The 14934-nt window shown below is 34.8% G+C and overlaps 3 protein-coding genes across 4 annotated transcripts; 2 read left to right on the forward strand and 1 right to left on the reverse strand.

The window, feature by feature from the left end:
- Positions 1-61: 61 nt before the first annotated feature.
- Positions 62-2682, reverse strand: LOC111004583 (multidrug resistance protein). Of its 2 annotated transcripts, XM_022275633.2 has the most exons (6): positions 2323-2680; positions 1576-1713; positions 1084-1170; positions 923-970; positions 594-736; positions 62-447 (listed from the first exon to the last, which is right to left on the reverse strand). In XM_022275633.2, exons 1-6 carry the CDS (start codon positions 2593-2595, stop codon positions 435-437), a joined length of 702 nt encoding a protein of 233 aa, XP_022131325.1. In that variant the 5' UTR covers positions 2596-2680; the 3' UTR covers positions 62-434. The 2 variants fall into 2 exon arrangements, with proteins under 2 accessions (XP_022131325.1, XP_022131326.1); XM_022275634.2 differs by lacking the exon at positions 62-447 and having other exon boundaries at positions 590-736; positions 2323-2682.
- A 4344-nt stretch (positions 2683-7026) lies between these two features.
- Positions 7027-9550, forward strand: LOC111005025 (stemmadenine O-acetyltransferase-like). The gene is made up of 2 exons (XM_022276372.2): positions 7027-7906; positions 8901-9550. Exons 1-2 carry the CDS (start codon positions 7098-7100, stop codon positions 9409-9411), a joined length of 1320 nt encoding a protein of 439 aa, XP_022132064.1. The 5' UTR covers positions 7027-7097; the 3' UTR covers positions 9412-9550.
- A 2101-nt stretch (positions 9551-11651) lies between these two features.
- LOC148209348 (akuammiline synthase 1-like) lies at positions 11652-13256 on the forward strand. The gene is made up of 2 exons (XM_088127924.1): positions 11652-12524; positions 12607-13256. Exons 1-2 carry the CDS (start codon positions 11725-11727, stop codon positions 13124-13126), a joined length of 1320 nt encoding a protein of 439 aa, XP_087984050.1. The 5' UTR covers positions 11652-11724; the 3' UTR covers positions 13127-13256.
- The last annotated feature ends 1678 nt before the right edge of the window (positions 13257-14934 follow it).

Consider the following 14934-nt stretch of genomic DNA (forward strand, 5'->3'; position numbering starts at 1 on the left):
CCCTCTAAAAAGTGTTAGTAGAAAAACTGGTTTACATCAAAATACTAATGCAGAAGCACCCTAAAGCCAAAGCACCAAACCAGTGATTATAAATGTTAGCAGCAGGTTGGGGTTTATCAGGGCTCCCCCATTACAAATTCAAGGCTATTGCAATATTTGAGGAATGAAAACTGCATTTCCATTCAAATGTTACAAAACAGATCAGAAAAACAAGATTCTTTTAAAAAAGAAACCATCACTGAAACTTGTGTACATCACCTTGCTGTATGTTCTTCCAACATACTGTCGTATAAAGCTCCCTAATTTTTCTGCTAAGTAACAGTTTTGGATACAAAAAAAACCTTGCTAGTCCACCGTTCTATGTACCTTTGAAGCTCTCCGGTTTAAGAAGTTCATTTGGCTGCTGCACAATCTTGTAAACCACCACTCCACTCTCAAGTTTTAACCCTGAAAATGTGGATTAAGTAATCATTATACCACTCTGAAACTCATTTCTGAAGGTTAAAAAATGTCAATGCCAACAACCATAAGGTTCTTGGCCTTTTGGAGGGGCAAGGAAATGGGAAGAGAAGTAGTTAGGAAATAATACTCACTTGGCCTTTTCTGTAGAGTTCTCATCTGACTCCTCACCTTCGAGCGAACCTAGTGCAGTGAGTTTGCCGAATGAGTCCTTTGCATCTCCAAAGAAGTCCTTAACTTTATCGAGAACTGTCTTCAGCTGGTCTTGAGTTGGAAGCTAAGATTGGATTCAGAAACAATGTTAGGAAACTAGACGATCTAGTTGCAAATCTGACTAACTGACACAAGTTACTACAGAACTACGTTCGTTTCAAAGATTACCACATGGTGTTCAAGGACTTACATTCTCAATCCTGTACTAGTAAAAGAGAACAAATGCAGAGCTAGAAAATCCAATTCTTACCTCAATTACATCCGTGGTTGAAAGTGCCGATCTCAAATTGCCATTTTCCTGCATGTAAGTATATATTTATCATTACGTCAATACCATTGTTGTTCATCAGTCAGGCAGTATAATCTAAATATTGCCCCTATGAATCATAGATAAAGGTGTGAAAACATTACCACAAGCTTGTAGCCATATCTGAATTCTGTAGCTGTCCGCAACACACGAAACTGTTTAAATGCCGTCTTCTGTATCTCCTTTTCATCCTATTGATTGGTAGATCAACCGTTAGTAGCTTAAAGAGAGCTTAGAATTAAATTGTTCTAGGTTAGAGAATCTAGTAATCTTTGCAAAAGCAAATTGACAGAAAGTGTAGAATTAACTATTTTTCTCAATGGATAGAATTTGTGGCAACCAACTAACAGAATTCATAAGTAACTCCAAAAGAACAAAAACACTCTCTTAAGGTAAATTCCCTCATCACAGCAGCGTGTTAACTCCCTTATACTTGTTTTCCCTTTCTCTTATACTTACCAATAATGGGCGGCTTATCACAATGCATCAAGAATAAGATAATAGAGAAAAATATCTTCAATAATCGTCTTCTCTGTTAGACAGTAACTTCTTTACAGATGAATTTAAAAAAAAAAAGGATGATAATTGAACCTTACACGGTAAATAACAGCAGCCAGGTTCCTAGCCAGAGTGTCTTTATAGATATATTTGCCAAGAAAATTATCTTTTGCTGCAACCATGATTTTGGCGGTCGTGCCACCATTTATAAGACTCAGCGGGTACCATAGATAAACCTGCATAAATAAACGTAAAAGGGGATGATGAAAAAGATACGGTATTCCCAATAATTTTTTGCAATATATTGAACTTTAGGGTAACCAACGGAAATCCTGTTATTCAGAAAACAGTTTTGGGATTTCAAGTTAATAATAAACTTCTTTCGATGGCATATCACACAACAAATATCGATAAAGAAAGAATTTAGAAACTACAATATGTTAGCTATTCAATAAGTGGCTAATGACATGCTCTTTATAATTCCTAATTTTAAGTAATAGTGAGTAGTTATTATGAGTAGTTGGAAGTTTCTGAGTAGTGAGAAGTTACGATAGTAGTAACATAAGTGATTTTCGCTTATCAAAGAAACCTGTGATGAAATGAAGAAGGATGAATTTCTCAATTCCAGGTTGGGAAAAATCAAGAGCCTAAGGCAATTTTACTTTCCAATTCACTTCACATTGAATCTCGAGTTAAGATCCACAAACACAGTTTACACATAGTTCATCAAGTCACCCCAAATCTCACAATTCCACGAGCAAAGAATTAATCAACAGAGAGAAACTAGACTGAAAAGTAAAAAATAAAAATAAAGCTGTATGTATTCGAAAGGATAGGGAACAAACATTGGCCATACGGATGAAGATAACGAATTTGGGATTGCCGTCGTCTTCAATCTTGGGGAGCGGTGGAGGCGCAGCCCTTTGAAACTGACGAGCTTGCATCCCTTTTTTGCCTTTGGCTTCCACCACGAAAGTGTGCCCGTGCCGATGCCTCTGCTCAGGCTTCTGCGTCGTTCTGGCCGATAAGAGCGAGTGCCGGACGAGTCCATCGTCTTGTAGCCTCGAATTCGAGAGGGGGAGTCGAACCAGAGCGTTGAGGGACATGGCGACCTCCATTTTTGCGATGGGGTTATATCAGAGTTGAGCTTGAAATGGATGGGAGCTGGAGCATTGCAGTTGAATTGGGATTGGAAGATTTCTGGGCGAGCCTGCTCCGCCCTCGTGGAATCTTATCCACCAATCTCCACCCATACACCTGGCACTGCCATTGCCACATCCTCAGCCATGTAAACATTCTTATTAGGTTTTTTTTTTCTCATTTAAAATTGTGTGACTAAAACCTGTGAGTTCAAAAAAAAAAAAAAAACTTTAAATCCATAAATTAATACCTCCTTCTAGTTAACATACGTGGGATGAAGATTCGGATGAAGATTCGAACTCACCATATTTTGATGGGATATTAGTATCTTAGTCAGTAGTTGAGGTAGGTTTGAATTGTAATGATAGACATTCTTAAAAGTTACGTTCCTGTTTTCTTGCTTTCTTTTCTTTTCTTTTTTTAAGCTTAAAGTTTACGCTTTTTGTGATTTTTAGTGTTCATTTTAATCTACTTGATGTGGCTAGGTTAATATATTTTATGGTTATATTTAGACATTTGTGTAACATGATTTTTGGTGAATAATTTATTTTGGTTGAGTTTTACATATTTTTTTAACTTTGATGCAGTAGTAATTTTCTATTTTTTAAAGTTTTCTTTAGAAGTATTTTTTTTTTCAAATTTGTGATTTAATTCAATGAAATTGATAAAATTAAAGTTAAAATTGATGGGCTAAAACTAATAATAAAGGACATCCCAGGACAATATCTTCTAATTTTTTTAGTACGAACTCACAACTCGTGGTTGGAGATATATGCCAATTACGCTGAGCTATGCTCGTTTTGGCATTTTTATTTCTAATAATTATATGTTCCATTTTAAACCTTCCTTTCTGATTCTTTTTCAGTTAAATTTCCCCCTCTGCACCGATTATGTTTAATAATTTTTAAATATATGTATTTTCTTGATTTAAATATTGTTTTGATATGCTAACCTTCAATTTTATTAAATTGAATTAGTCAATGTACTTTCAAAATATTCATTTTTGTTCAATACTTTCAATTTCTATTCATGTTAGTCATGGTATTTTGAAACGTCTATTTTTATCCATATACGATCACGATTTCAACACGATACTACAATCAATAAGTTTATTGAAACACTGTCATAATTTTTCGTTTTTTTTTTGTTTTACCATAGACACTAACATAAATTTGTATTAAAGGAAGGTTGATGTGTATAGACAAACTTGTATTAAAATTTTGTAGAAAGTGACATGATCACTTTTAAAAATAGAGAGATCAAAACATATATTTTGAGAATACAGGTATCAAAATAGATATGTTTTGAAAATATATGGATCAAAATAGTATTTAAACTCATTTTCTTTAATAAATCTCTAAAATGCATGGCCCCATAAACAAATACCTACAATTTATGATTTTTCTTTTGAACCTCTATTTTATATCTTATGCTTTCACCTAACTATCTCAAAGATAATGACATTTGGCTGACAAAGAATTAATTCATTAAATGAAATCGACTACTAAATTAGATGAAGAAAGAGTCTAGCTTAGACAAAATAAAACATCTGTAAAGTCAAACTTTATTGCATTATATTAACATTTAATTAAGAGATTTTTTTTAACAGAAAATTAAGAGATATTAGAGATGTAACCAAATGTATTACCCGGAGTAACCCGGATCAGTTCAACCCTAATTAGTAATTATTGCAAAAAACTATTAATATTGTAATATATTTTTTTTGGTTAGTTATTAGAAATGGTCAATATTTGTATTTATCCAAATAAAAATATTTTTATTGTAACTTGATTATAATTTTCCCAATTACTTCCGTAGAAATAACTATAGATTAAAATAACATACTGGTGTTTATGCTATAATGTGATAAGGGCGGGTTATAATTAAATATGAGCCACTAAATATATGATAATATGACAATAACTATATGGTTCACAAACTTTTAAAAGCTTATTTTTATGAACTTAAAAAAAACATTTTGATATCTAACATTTTCCTGATTTTTTTTTAAAATAATGATTTTGTTCTCTAAACTTTCAAAAAGTCTATTTTTATCCCTAAAATGTGTCTGGTCCCATAACTACCTAGGCAAGGTGTTACATGCTAGATAAAATAAAAAAATTTATGCAAAACAAAATTTGCTAGTAAATGTTGACTTAAATAAAATCATAAAACTTTTGGTGGAACTTCCTCTAAAAATGGGATAAAACACATCTCATTTCACACCTTGTTTATGCAAAAAAATTAATCGAGGTATGACTTGAAACAGGTATGACTGCTGGAAGAATTTGACCTGCTCCACGTATGATCGCTGGAAGAGTTTGGGTGTCAATGAATGACCAGCTCCAGAGGTCAAGGTAGGCTGACTGGAATGAACTGAAGTGTCAGGAATGAGCTGAAAGGTCACTTGGTGAGGAAAGACCTGCACAAGGGAATAAACACTCCGACGCTCAAATCAGTTTCGTGTTCGACCTTAGTATGAAGACCGAGCTAGAATACGATACCTGATTGAAGAGTGAAGTGCCCTATTTATATGTTCGGGTACCCAACAAGGAATCCGACCAGTGGTTGAGCATGTGGGGACCAAGATCGACCTGTCGGGAGCAGCTATTCAAATTCATACTTTTGTCATATGGAATTTGGCCAAGTATGGAAGATCGTTCCTGATCTTCAGGGAAGACCTTCATGTCAGCCTTCAGACTTCAGGTCGATCATTGGACAAGGCCATGACGAGGTCAGCCATTAGACAAGGCTTTCAGGTCGGCCCTCAGGAGAGTTCGTCGGTCACCAAAGAACCTTCAAAATTAGACTTTTATCTGTCCTCCACGTGTACGTATATGGTTTTCACCCCAAACACACTTTATATGATCTCATATTATCTTGAAGTATGCCTCTCTGCACACCACTAGAAACTTATCTCATAAACTAAAACTACCATTAAACAGATTCCATAAGTAGAAGGTATTTTTGACTTGATTTAATAATTAAATTCAAAAATAAAATTTTGCTCCAATACAATACTATGGAAAAAACGCTGGCCACACTAGTTATGTTACCAAAATGAGAATTTTGTCCTCGAAGTTCATTCAAGTTAATCAATGCATGCATTTGAAATTCACTTTCTCAAGTTGCTTTTTTTTTCTTTCTTTTTTTTTTCCCACTTGTAATCATATAGTCTCGTCAAATGTTATACACTATCACAAATTTTTTTTTTGAAAAAATTATATTTTAACTCATTAGATAGCAACTTTTAACACTTTATGAACATCCAATCAAACATATAATTCTTACACATCTTGTACTACAAATACTGCTTCTCAATTTAATATGTGCTTACACAACATAGAAGATATGAAAAACTCCATGGATTTTAGAAGGTTCTATTAGAAGCTTAAGCTAAACACTAATGTTAGAGGTCCAATATGCTTGAGGGGCCTCTTAAAAAGTATAGGGAAATACTTGTCTCTCCTTAATAGTTAGGAGCAACTTTTTCCTCACTACCGTTGAATATTTGACAAATTAAGGAAGAGAAATGTAAAAACATGAACTTCTCGACTCAATTTTTTCTTTCTTGCCAATTCTCAACGCCTCTTTTCAATGAAAATTTTGTCAATTACTTAGAATTAGAATTCTAATCTCTCCGACAATTATCTTCCTTTACTCTTTTGTCGATTTTGTGTCACTTTCACCTTTCCTCTAATAAATTTGACCTTCCCTAAAACTAATTTTAACCAATTTTAGAAGCTATCAGTTTTCTCTTACCAATTTATTCCAATAATTTTAACCAAACACCCCAAACCAATAAGTGTTCTTTCTTTAAATTAAAATAAGTTATTTGCTATTTCCATGGTATCAAGCAAATCCGTAATGATTTAATCGTTAATATTAAAAGAACTAAATCATATGTTTAACTTCATTAACATTATCGAATTAATTACATGTGGTGCCAATTTGAGTATGGTTACCTAGCGTCACAAGTATAAGATATATAATTATTGGACAACCGTATCCTATTGATATTATCATCACCTTCCTTATTATTAAGGGATGGACAAACCACCACTCAATCCAAAAGATTCATTTAATACTCTCCTCACTTGTAGCCTTGAAAAATTACATCAATATTGCAAGAATTCGAACACAGGACCTCCCACTCTGATACCAGGATGAACAAACTACCACCCCAACCCAAAAAGTTTAAGTTAATGGGTTGTCTAACACTTATCTTCATTCTCTAGTTCATATAAGACTTTGTTTGCAATCACCTTACAAATCATAAATTTGAATACCCGCACCATTCATTTTACTAAATAATAATAATAAATCATTCCCATTAATCATAGGAGGAAAAGTATAGAGATCCGTGGCATTATATAATTTGACTTGTGAAGATTACCAACTTCCTCTCTCTATAAATGAATCAAATCAGTCGCTGAAATTACAAATAAATCAAACTTCATTTTTCCATAGAGAGAGAAAAATGAAGCTTGAAGTTGAAGTAATCTCAAAGGAGTTTGTCAGACCTTCTTCTCCGACGCCGGAAAATCTCCGCCGTTACAAATTCTCCTTCCTCGACCAAGTCACCGCCGATGTCTACAATCCCATGGTCTATTTCTACGAAGCGCTCGACGGCGGTCCAAATTTCAACGCCGTCGAAATTAAAAACCGCCTCAAAAACTCCCTCTCCCAGGTCTTGTCGAGCTACTATCCCCTCGCCGGCCGACACCACAACGACGCCGATTCTTTCATCGATTGCAACGACGATGGCGTTCCTTTCCTGGAAGCACGCGTCAAATCCAACCTCTACGACGTCGTTCGCCACTCCTCTCCCGCGGATCTCAACGACCTCCTCCCCTTCCAGTTGGATCAACTCAACGAAATTTCCATGGGCGTTCAATTTAACGTGTTCGAATTGGGCGGAATCGCCCTCGCGATTTGCGTGTCGCACAAAATTGCCGACGCTCTGTCGTTTTTCTCCGTCGTGAACGGCTGGGCGGTGGCCGCACGCGGCGCATCGGAGGCTCTCGGGCGGCCTCATATTGCGGCGGCGAAGCTGTTCCCGCCGAGGAACGTGTCTCTGTACAATACGCGGAACAGCATCGTGAGAGATAGAGTTGCGAGGAGGTTCGTTCTAGAAGGTTCGAAGGTGGAAGCCATTAGAGCGAAATACGCCGACAGCGCCGCCATGGAAGGCCAGAGACGTCCTTCCAGAGTTGAGGCCTTATCAGCTTTCATTTACAGCCGCTTCCTCGCCGCCATCAATCACGAATCCGGAGCTCAACCTGATCGGTAAATATATACTTTTTCAATTTATTTATTTATTTCAATTGCTTAAAATAATTCGCGTGGACTTTCTATTCTATTCCCGCGTGAGTTCGAATAAGGATTTTTTTTTTTTTTGGGTCATTATAACTATAGGCTGATTAACGTAACATCAATTTCGATATAGGATGGGATAAATTGATAGGATATTATATTGTAAGAAAATTGGATTTAATTTGTTACCTAAATTTAGTCACTTGAACTTCTAAAATAATAATCTATCTTTTTATTGTAAACTTTTTAACAAAAATGGATATATTGACTACACGATTAATACGTTAATGTGGGTATGTATTTGACTATAATGTATATATATATATATATATATATATAAAATAAGTATTGAATGGATGAATATTATGTGGTAAAATACAAGAAGACCTCTTCTTCTTTTTTCTTTACATTTATCTTTGTGATAACAAAGGTGAGAGGAGAGATTGACTCTTCCACTTCAAGATTGGTAATTGGTAACTTATATCTACTAAAGTCCTGTTTAATCACTATTTTATTGTTTTATTTTATATTTTTGAAAATTAAGACATCACTATAATCCATGCATTATATTTCTTTGTTTTGTTATCTATTTTGATATCTAAAAAACGTTTTCAAATAAAAAGAAATTTAACGAAAAAATTGAAATGTATATTTTTTAAAAATATGAAAACATATCAAATAAATTGTGAGAAAAAACTAAAATTTTTAAAAATAGGATAATTATCCAATGGAGTTTGAGCTATTGGTTGATATTAAAATAGAGATTTTTGAAAGTTTAGAGAATATATAAGGTGATTGTTTTATATTAATCAAAATAGCCGTGTGTGAATACAATTTTTTTAACATCTGTAATATATAATAATTATTTCAATCAGTCAAATTTGTCCTTTAATTAATATTGACTTTGATATAAATAGAAATATTTAATTTGGAGTAGAAATAATTAATTGTATTCAATAATGAACAGATTATTCCTAGTGTGCCATACGGTGAACATACGCCAGAAACTAGAGCCGCCGCTTCCCCAAGACGCGTTCGGAAATTATTACAGAACCGCCCTGACCCTCCCCTCCCCCGAAACATTGACCGACGACAACTGCTCCGGCCTTGTCAACGAGGTTAGACATCAGATCGCCAAAATCGACGCCGAGTTTCTGCGGCAGTTCCAAGAAGAGAACGCGCAATTGGAGACCATCAAGGCCACGTCAGCGAGGTTCATGAAAGGAGAGATCGTGTCGTTCGCCTTAACCAGCCTCTGCCGATTTCCTCTGTACGACGCCGATTTCGGGTGGGGAAAGCCGGCGTGGGCGGCCTCGCCGGCGCTGCCTTTCAAAAACCTCGTCGTTTTGATGGACGCGAAGTCCGGCGACGGCGCCATTGACGCTGTCGTCCATTTGAACGAACCGCACATGGCTAAGCTGGAAGCCGACGAGGAGTTTCTCAAGTTTGCTTCCCCAACTGCTTCTTCCGCTGATTAAATTCCAATGGTTTTCGTTAATTTGTGGTTTGTTATATTATATTATATTTATGTCTATATTGTAATTTTTTTTTTAAATGTAATCTTTCTTCCATGTCATCCTTGCATCAATTCCACTATCTTCCTTTTGTAATTTATTTTTAATGAAAAATAATACAAAAATATATATTTTTAAAATAATGAGCTTTCAATTTTGTTGATAAAAAAGAATGTCTTATTTATGTACTTTGATATAACTACCATCAGCTTGATGTCAACTTCCCTGTTATAATGTAAAAGGTTGATTAAATTAAAAATATATATGTTAACAAAATATCACAAATATGAAATCAATATTAATAATTAAAAATTTTAACTTATATAAAAATGCTCTTTTTTATTTGATATTTTAATAAAATTAACACATTAATATTGCGTGTATCGATATTTAAAAACTTGAATAGAGGTAACAAACTTCAATGTGTGAATCCCCGAAGCATGGTTTGAGATGATAAGATCATTCCACAAAATATATAAAAATAAAATTTCAACCTGTTATTATTATTATATATTATTATTTTGAATAACAACTAATTCCTTGCTAGACAGGCACTGATATATATATATATTACCAGTCATTTGTTTATAGATTATATCAAAATACAAGTTTGAGATAGCTTCCTGCATATAATAGTACAAGTTAGTATTAAAATATTATCTAGTCAAGGTTTTGTTGAGTGTATATATGACTTATGAGCTGGATTAATATTTGATTTACAAGTATGTAGTTTGAAATATTTACGTTTACGTAGATTTTCGATTTAGATGATTGAAGATGAGGCTTGAGCGTCACTCGAGGGAAGACCTGCAACAAGAGAGGCAATAATACTCTGACATACAAATACAAATAAGTATAAGTTCAATTTTGGTATAATTAAGAATGAGCTAGAAAGTGATATATGATACTAAGTGAGACCTTCTATTTAATTAAATGTTGAATGTTCGACAAGATGTCCGATCGGTGATTTTTACAATAAGATAATTTGTTGCTGAAGGTTGGCTTGTCGGGCACGCAAGGTTAGGAGACAAGCAAGACCTTCAGCCAAATGGAATTTAAGGCGAAGGTTGGTCATTGGTGGTCGTCCGACCTTCCTTTGTTCTCCACATAATGAAGCTATTTTTAACGAATACACATTTATTTCTTACATCAACTAAATTTTATTGTTCTAATATATGTGCACATCGCTTCTATATTCAAATAATCTGGACTGAAGATTTGTCATTTGAAGTATAGTCTACACGAAATTTTTTTATATCAACTCGTCTTTTGTTAATAATAACTAAAACGAGAAAAATACTTGATTAAATACGTAAATTTGTAGAAAAGAAAAGAATAAAAAAAAAATCACATTCACACGTACATACATATGATACGGAGATTTTGGAGGTATTAATTAAATGGTTTTGTCGTAGATTGGTAGTTGGTAGATACGGCTTATAAATGAATCAAAACCGTATATTTAAGACTTTCATCAATTTTCCCACTCAACCAAATTTGCTGACCTTTGTACAGTAACGATACAACTAGGTTTCTACTGACCCGTTTTTTTTTTTTTTTTTGAATTTGAATCTCTAGCTTCTAAAACTATTAATAAAATTAATTCTGATCTATCTAAATGCAAATAGAAATAGATCTTTTAAGTGCAACAGGAATAAATCTTTTTTTTTCCTCCTACCCATACAATTTTATTTCATTGTTTCGTAACAAAACAATATTAAATAGTAGGATAACAACAACCACACAGGACATACAGTATAAACAATATTTTTATTTTTATCGATCAGTACTTATCTTTATACTGATCACCAAAAAAATATATATAAAAGAAAAATTAAATATTGGTTAGCAAAAAGATGATGCTAATTGGTAAACACCACTCTTAATTTTAGGAGGAATAAATGTATCCACGTTCCATGCTTCCTCTAAACGCTTCGCATGTATAGTTAAAAGCATAATTCCAAGTTTAATTTCTCTCCTACATATAAAATCCTGTGCCCCATTTCAATCTCTTTGGTTAAGTTCAATGAATAATCCCTTACCCAACTAACAAATGTGTGTCGAAAAATCCCTTAAAAACGGAAAAAAAAAAGAAATTGAATAATATAATATTGATGACATAATTAATATAGTGTTTTAACGTCTTGTTGATGTTCACCATGCCATACCCTCCCGTATCCCTATAAATAAATCCGACACTCTTTTCCGTTTGTGTTGCACTAATAATTCCGAATTCCCCCACTTCCTTAATTTCTCCAAATAACATTCAGAAACAATATGAAGCTAGAAGTTGATGTAATCTCCGAAGTGTTGATAAAACCTTCTTGTCCAACTCCTCACCATCTCCGCCGCTACACCCTCTCTTTCATCGACCAGATCACCGTCCACATCTACGCCCCCGCCCTCTACTTCTACCAATCCAACGGCGATCCCGACTTCGCCGCCGCCTTCCAACGCCGCCTCCAGACCTCCCTCTCCGCCCTCCTCACCCACTACCCTCCCCTCGCCGGCCGCCCCAACTACGCCGCCTCCTTCGTCGACTGCAACGACGCCGGCGTCCCGTTCCGCGAGGCCGTGACCGGGTCCACGCTCTCCGACGTGGTCCACCACGCCACCCCGGACGACCTGAACCGGCTCTTCCCGGTCGAGCTGGACCGGTGCAACGATGAGCTGATGATGGTCCAGTTCACGGAATTGGCGTGCGGGGGAGTGGCCGTCGCGTGTTGCGTTTCGCACAAGATTGCGGACGCGATGACGCTGTTCTCGCTGAATAACAACTGGGCGGCGTTGGCTCGCGGCGTGAAGGACGCGTTCCGGCCCCACCTGGAGGGGGCCAAACTGTTCCCGCCCAAAACGGCGACGTACGATACGACGATGACGATCGTGAGGAATAGAGTGGCGAGAAGGTTCGTATTCGTGGGTTCGCAAGTGGAAGCCATTAGAGCGAAATATGAGGAGAGTGGAGCCATGGGGAACCAGAGACGCCCCTCCAGAGTCGAGGCCTTGGTAGCTTTTGTTTACAGCCGCTTCCTCGCCGCCATTAGAGACGACGCTAATTCCCCACTTCCAACTGACAGGTCTCATCCAAACCTCCAACTTTCCATTACATAAAAATAATATATAACAAAACGATATATTGAAGTCTTGAGCCGCATGCAGGACATATCTGGTGAACTATCCGGTGAATCTGCGTCCAAAAATGGAGCCCCCACTGCCCCACGACGCCTTCGGAAACTACTACTACAACGCCATGATCTTCCCTTCCCCGGACACGCTAAACAACGACCAAAACTGCTACTCCTTGGTGAAGCAACTAAGAGAAGAAGCCGACAAAATCAACGCCCAGTCAGCCAACCACATCCTCAACGAGACCCCGAGCATCATGGATACTGTGAAGGATGTGGCCTCCAAGTTCCTCAAAGGCGACATCGTTTCGTGCGCCTTCACCAGCATCTGCAGGTTCCCCCTCTATGACGCCGATTTCGGGTGGGGCCGCCCCGCGTTGGTCACTTTTCCGGCGCTCTGGTTCAAGAACCTCGTCGCTCTAATGGACGCCACGGATGGCCGCTCCATTCACGCCACTCTTCACTTCGAGGACCGCGTCATGGCTAAGTTCCAATCCGACCACCACTTCCTTAAATACGCCACTCCCCACCCGGCCACCTCAAATTCCCTCTAAAATCTAAATCCCCCACAAATCCAAACCCTACCTTGTGCTCTTTTTTCTTCCCCTCGTCTTGTTTCTTGTTGTTTTCAGTTTGGGCACTGCTTAGAAAAATATTTAGGTGTCTATTGATGAATGATCAGTAAAAACATCTAAAATATTTCTATTTCTACGTTCATTTTAAATGCATTTAATAGACGAGTATTTTTTAGTGGCATAAATTTAAGAAAAAGAAAAAATTAGTTGATCACTTATCTTTTTAAATGCAATAAAAATAGAACATTAATTAAAAATAGATCATATCCCTAATTAATTGGTTGAGGATTTTCTGGATGGAAATAGACATAGACAGTTACACATATTTAAAATCTTTTCCTTGAATAGTTTATTCTCAGTCATCCCTTATTCTATGGACAAGAGCTTTCTTTTCCCTCCCAGATTCATGGGTTTCTCCATCTATCTTCTTTTAAATAATTTTTTTAAATGTAATTATCTACTTTATTTTATTCAAATTAATTAATTAAAATTAGCTAAAATATTAATATTAAATTTATTATTAATAAAAAAACATTAAAATTTTACCAATAATGTACTAAATTAATTATTCTATTGTAATAAAGTAATTTATTAGGGTGTATACTTAATTTTTTTTATAAAAAATGTAATTAATTGATGCAATTAATAGGATGAAAATGATTAATTTTGTTAAACACATAAAATGATAATTATTATGATTGATGGCTAAATAAAATCAACAACATAAATTTAGATATATTATTTATGATATATTTATTAAAGAGTGAAACTTAAATTAAAACATAATTGCTTAAAATAATTATTATTTTAACTTAATAAAGATAAATTAATTAATGTAAATTAATTATTGGTAGTTAATTTTTTATTGATTTTAAAACTTTATACAAATATATCATTTTGCTAAACAGGTATATGTTTAATTTTAGTTAAGTAACATTTAATATTAATTATTCAATTGATTATTGTGCTAAATTGTCAATATAGCTCCATTGTTAAGTTAAAATTTAGAATGCTAATATAAAATATTTTATTTTTTATTTTTTATTTTTATTTAAATTTGATCAATGTCTACAATGACATAAAAGACATATTTCTAGAATAATCGTACAAAATAAACATATATATATAATTAATTTTCAAACATCTTAATCCCAGACATATATACAACCAAACACATTTATCTTTGTTTCCCATGCATCTTATTCCCAGGTATCTAATCTCAGACATCTTAATCTCAGACATCTTTTTTGAAACCTTGAACCAAACGGCCCCTCAGTAGTATAATTACAGTATTTACTGCTTTTTTAATTTGCTTGTAAAGTAATTAATAAATATACTTTATTTCCTTTTGTTACGGTGTTCTATTGTATGAGATTCATTGTCTATTCATCAAAGTGAACATAGCTCAGCGGTAATTGGCGTATATCTCTAACCAAGAGGTTGTGAGTTTGAATTCCCTCCCCAACCTGAAAGTTTGGAAAGTTATTAATTTTACAAATATATATATAAGGTTTAAATAGGGTAAGCCTTTTTAAAAGTTATTAAATTTTAGCTTTTAAACACAACTTCATTTCTTTAGTTTCCTATCTATTTTTTCAAAATATTTTTCAAAATTTAAGTCATGTGTTAGAAAACCGAATTTTTTTTTAATACTTTGTTTTTGTTTTGAAAATTGGTTAAGAATTTAGACTATTTTCAAGAAAAGGGAAAAAGACATCAAATAAATGGTAAGAAACAAACAAAAAAAACTAAAAACTAAAAACTAGAATTGAAATACAAAATTAAGG

The sequence above is a fragment of the Momordica charantia genome (assembly GCF_013281855.1).
Source record: "Momordica charantia cultivar OHB3-1 chromosome 8 unlocalized genomic scaffold, Mcharantia_2.0 BLBB01000008.1, whole genome shotgun sequence".
Classification (NCBI taxonomy): domain Eukaryota; kingdom Viridiplantae; phylum Streptophyta; class Magnoliopsida; order Cucurbitales; family Cucurbitaceae; genus Momordica; species Momordica charantia.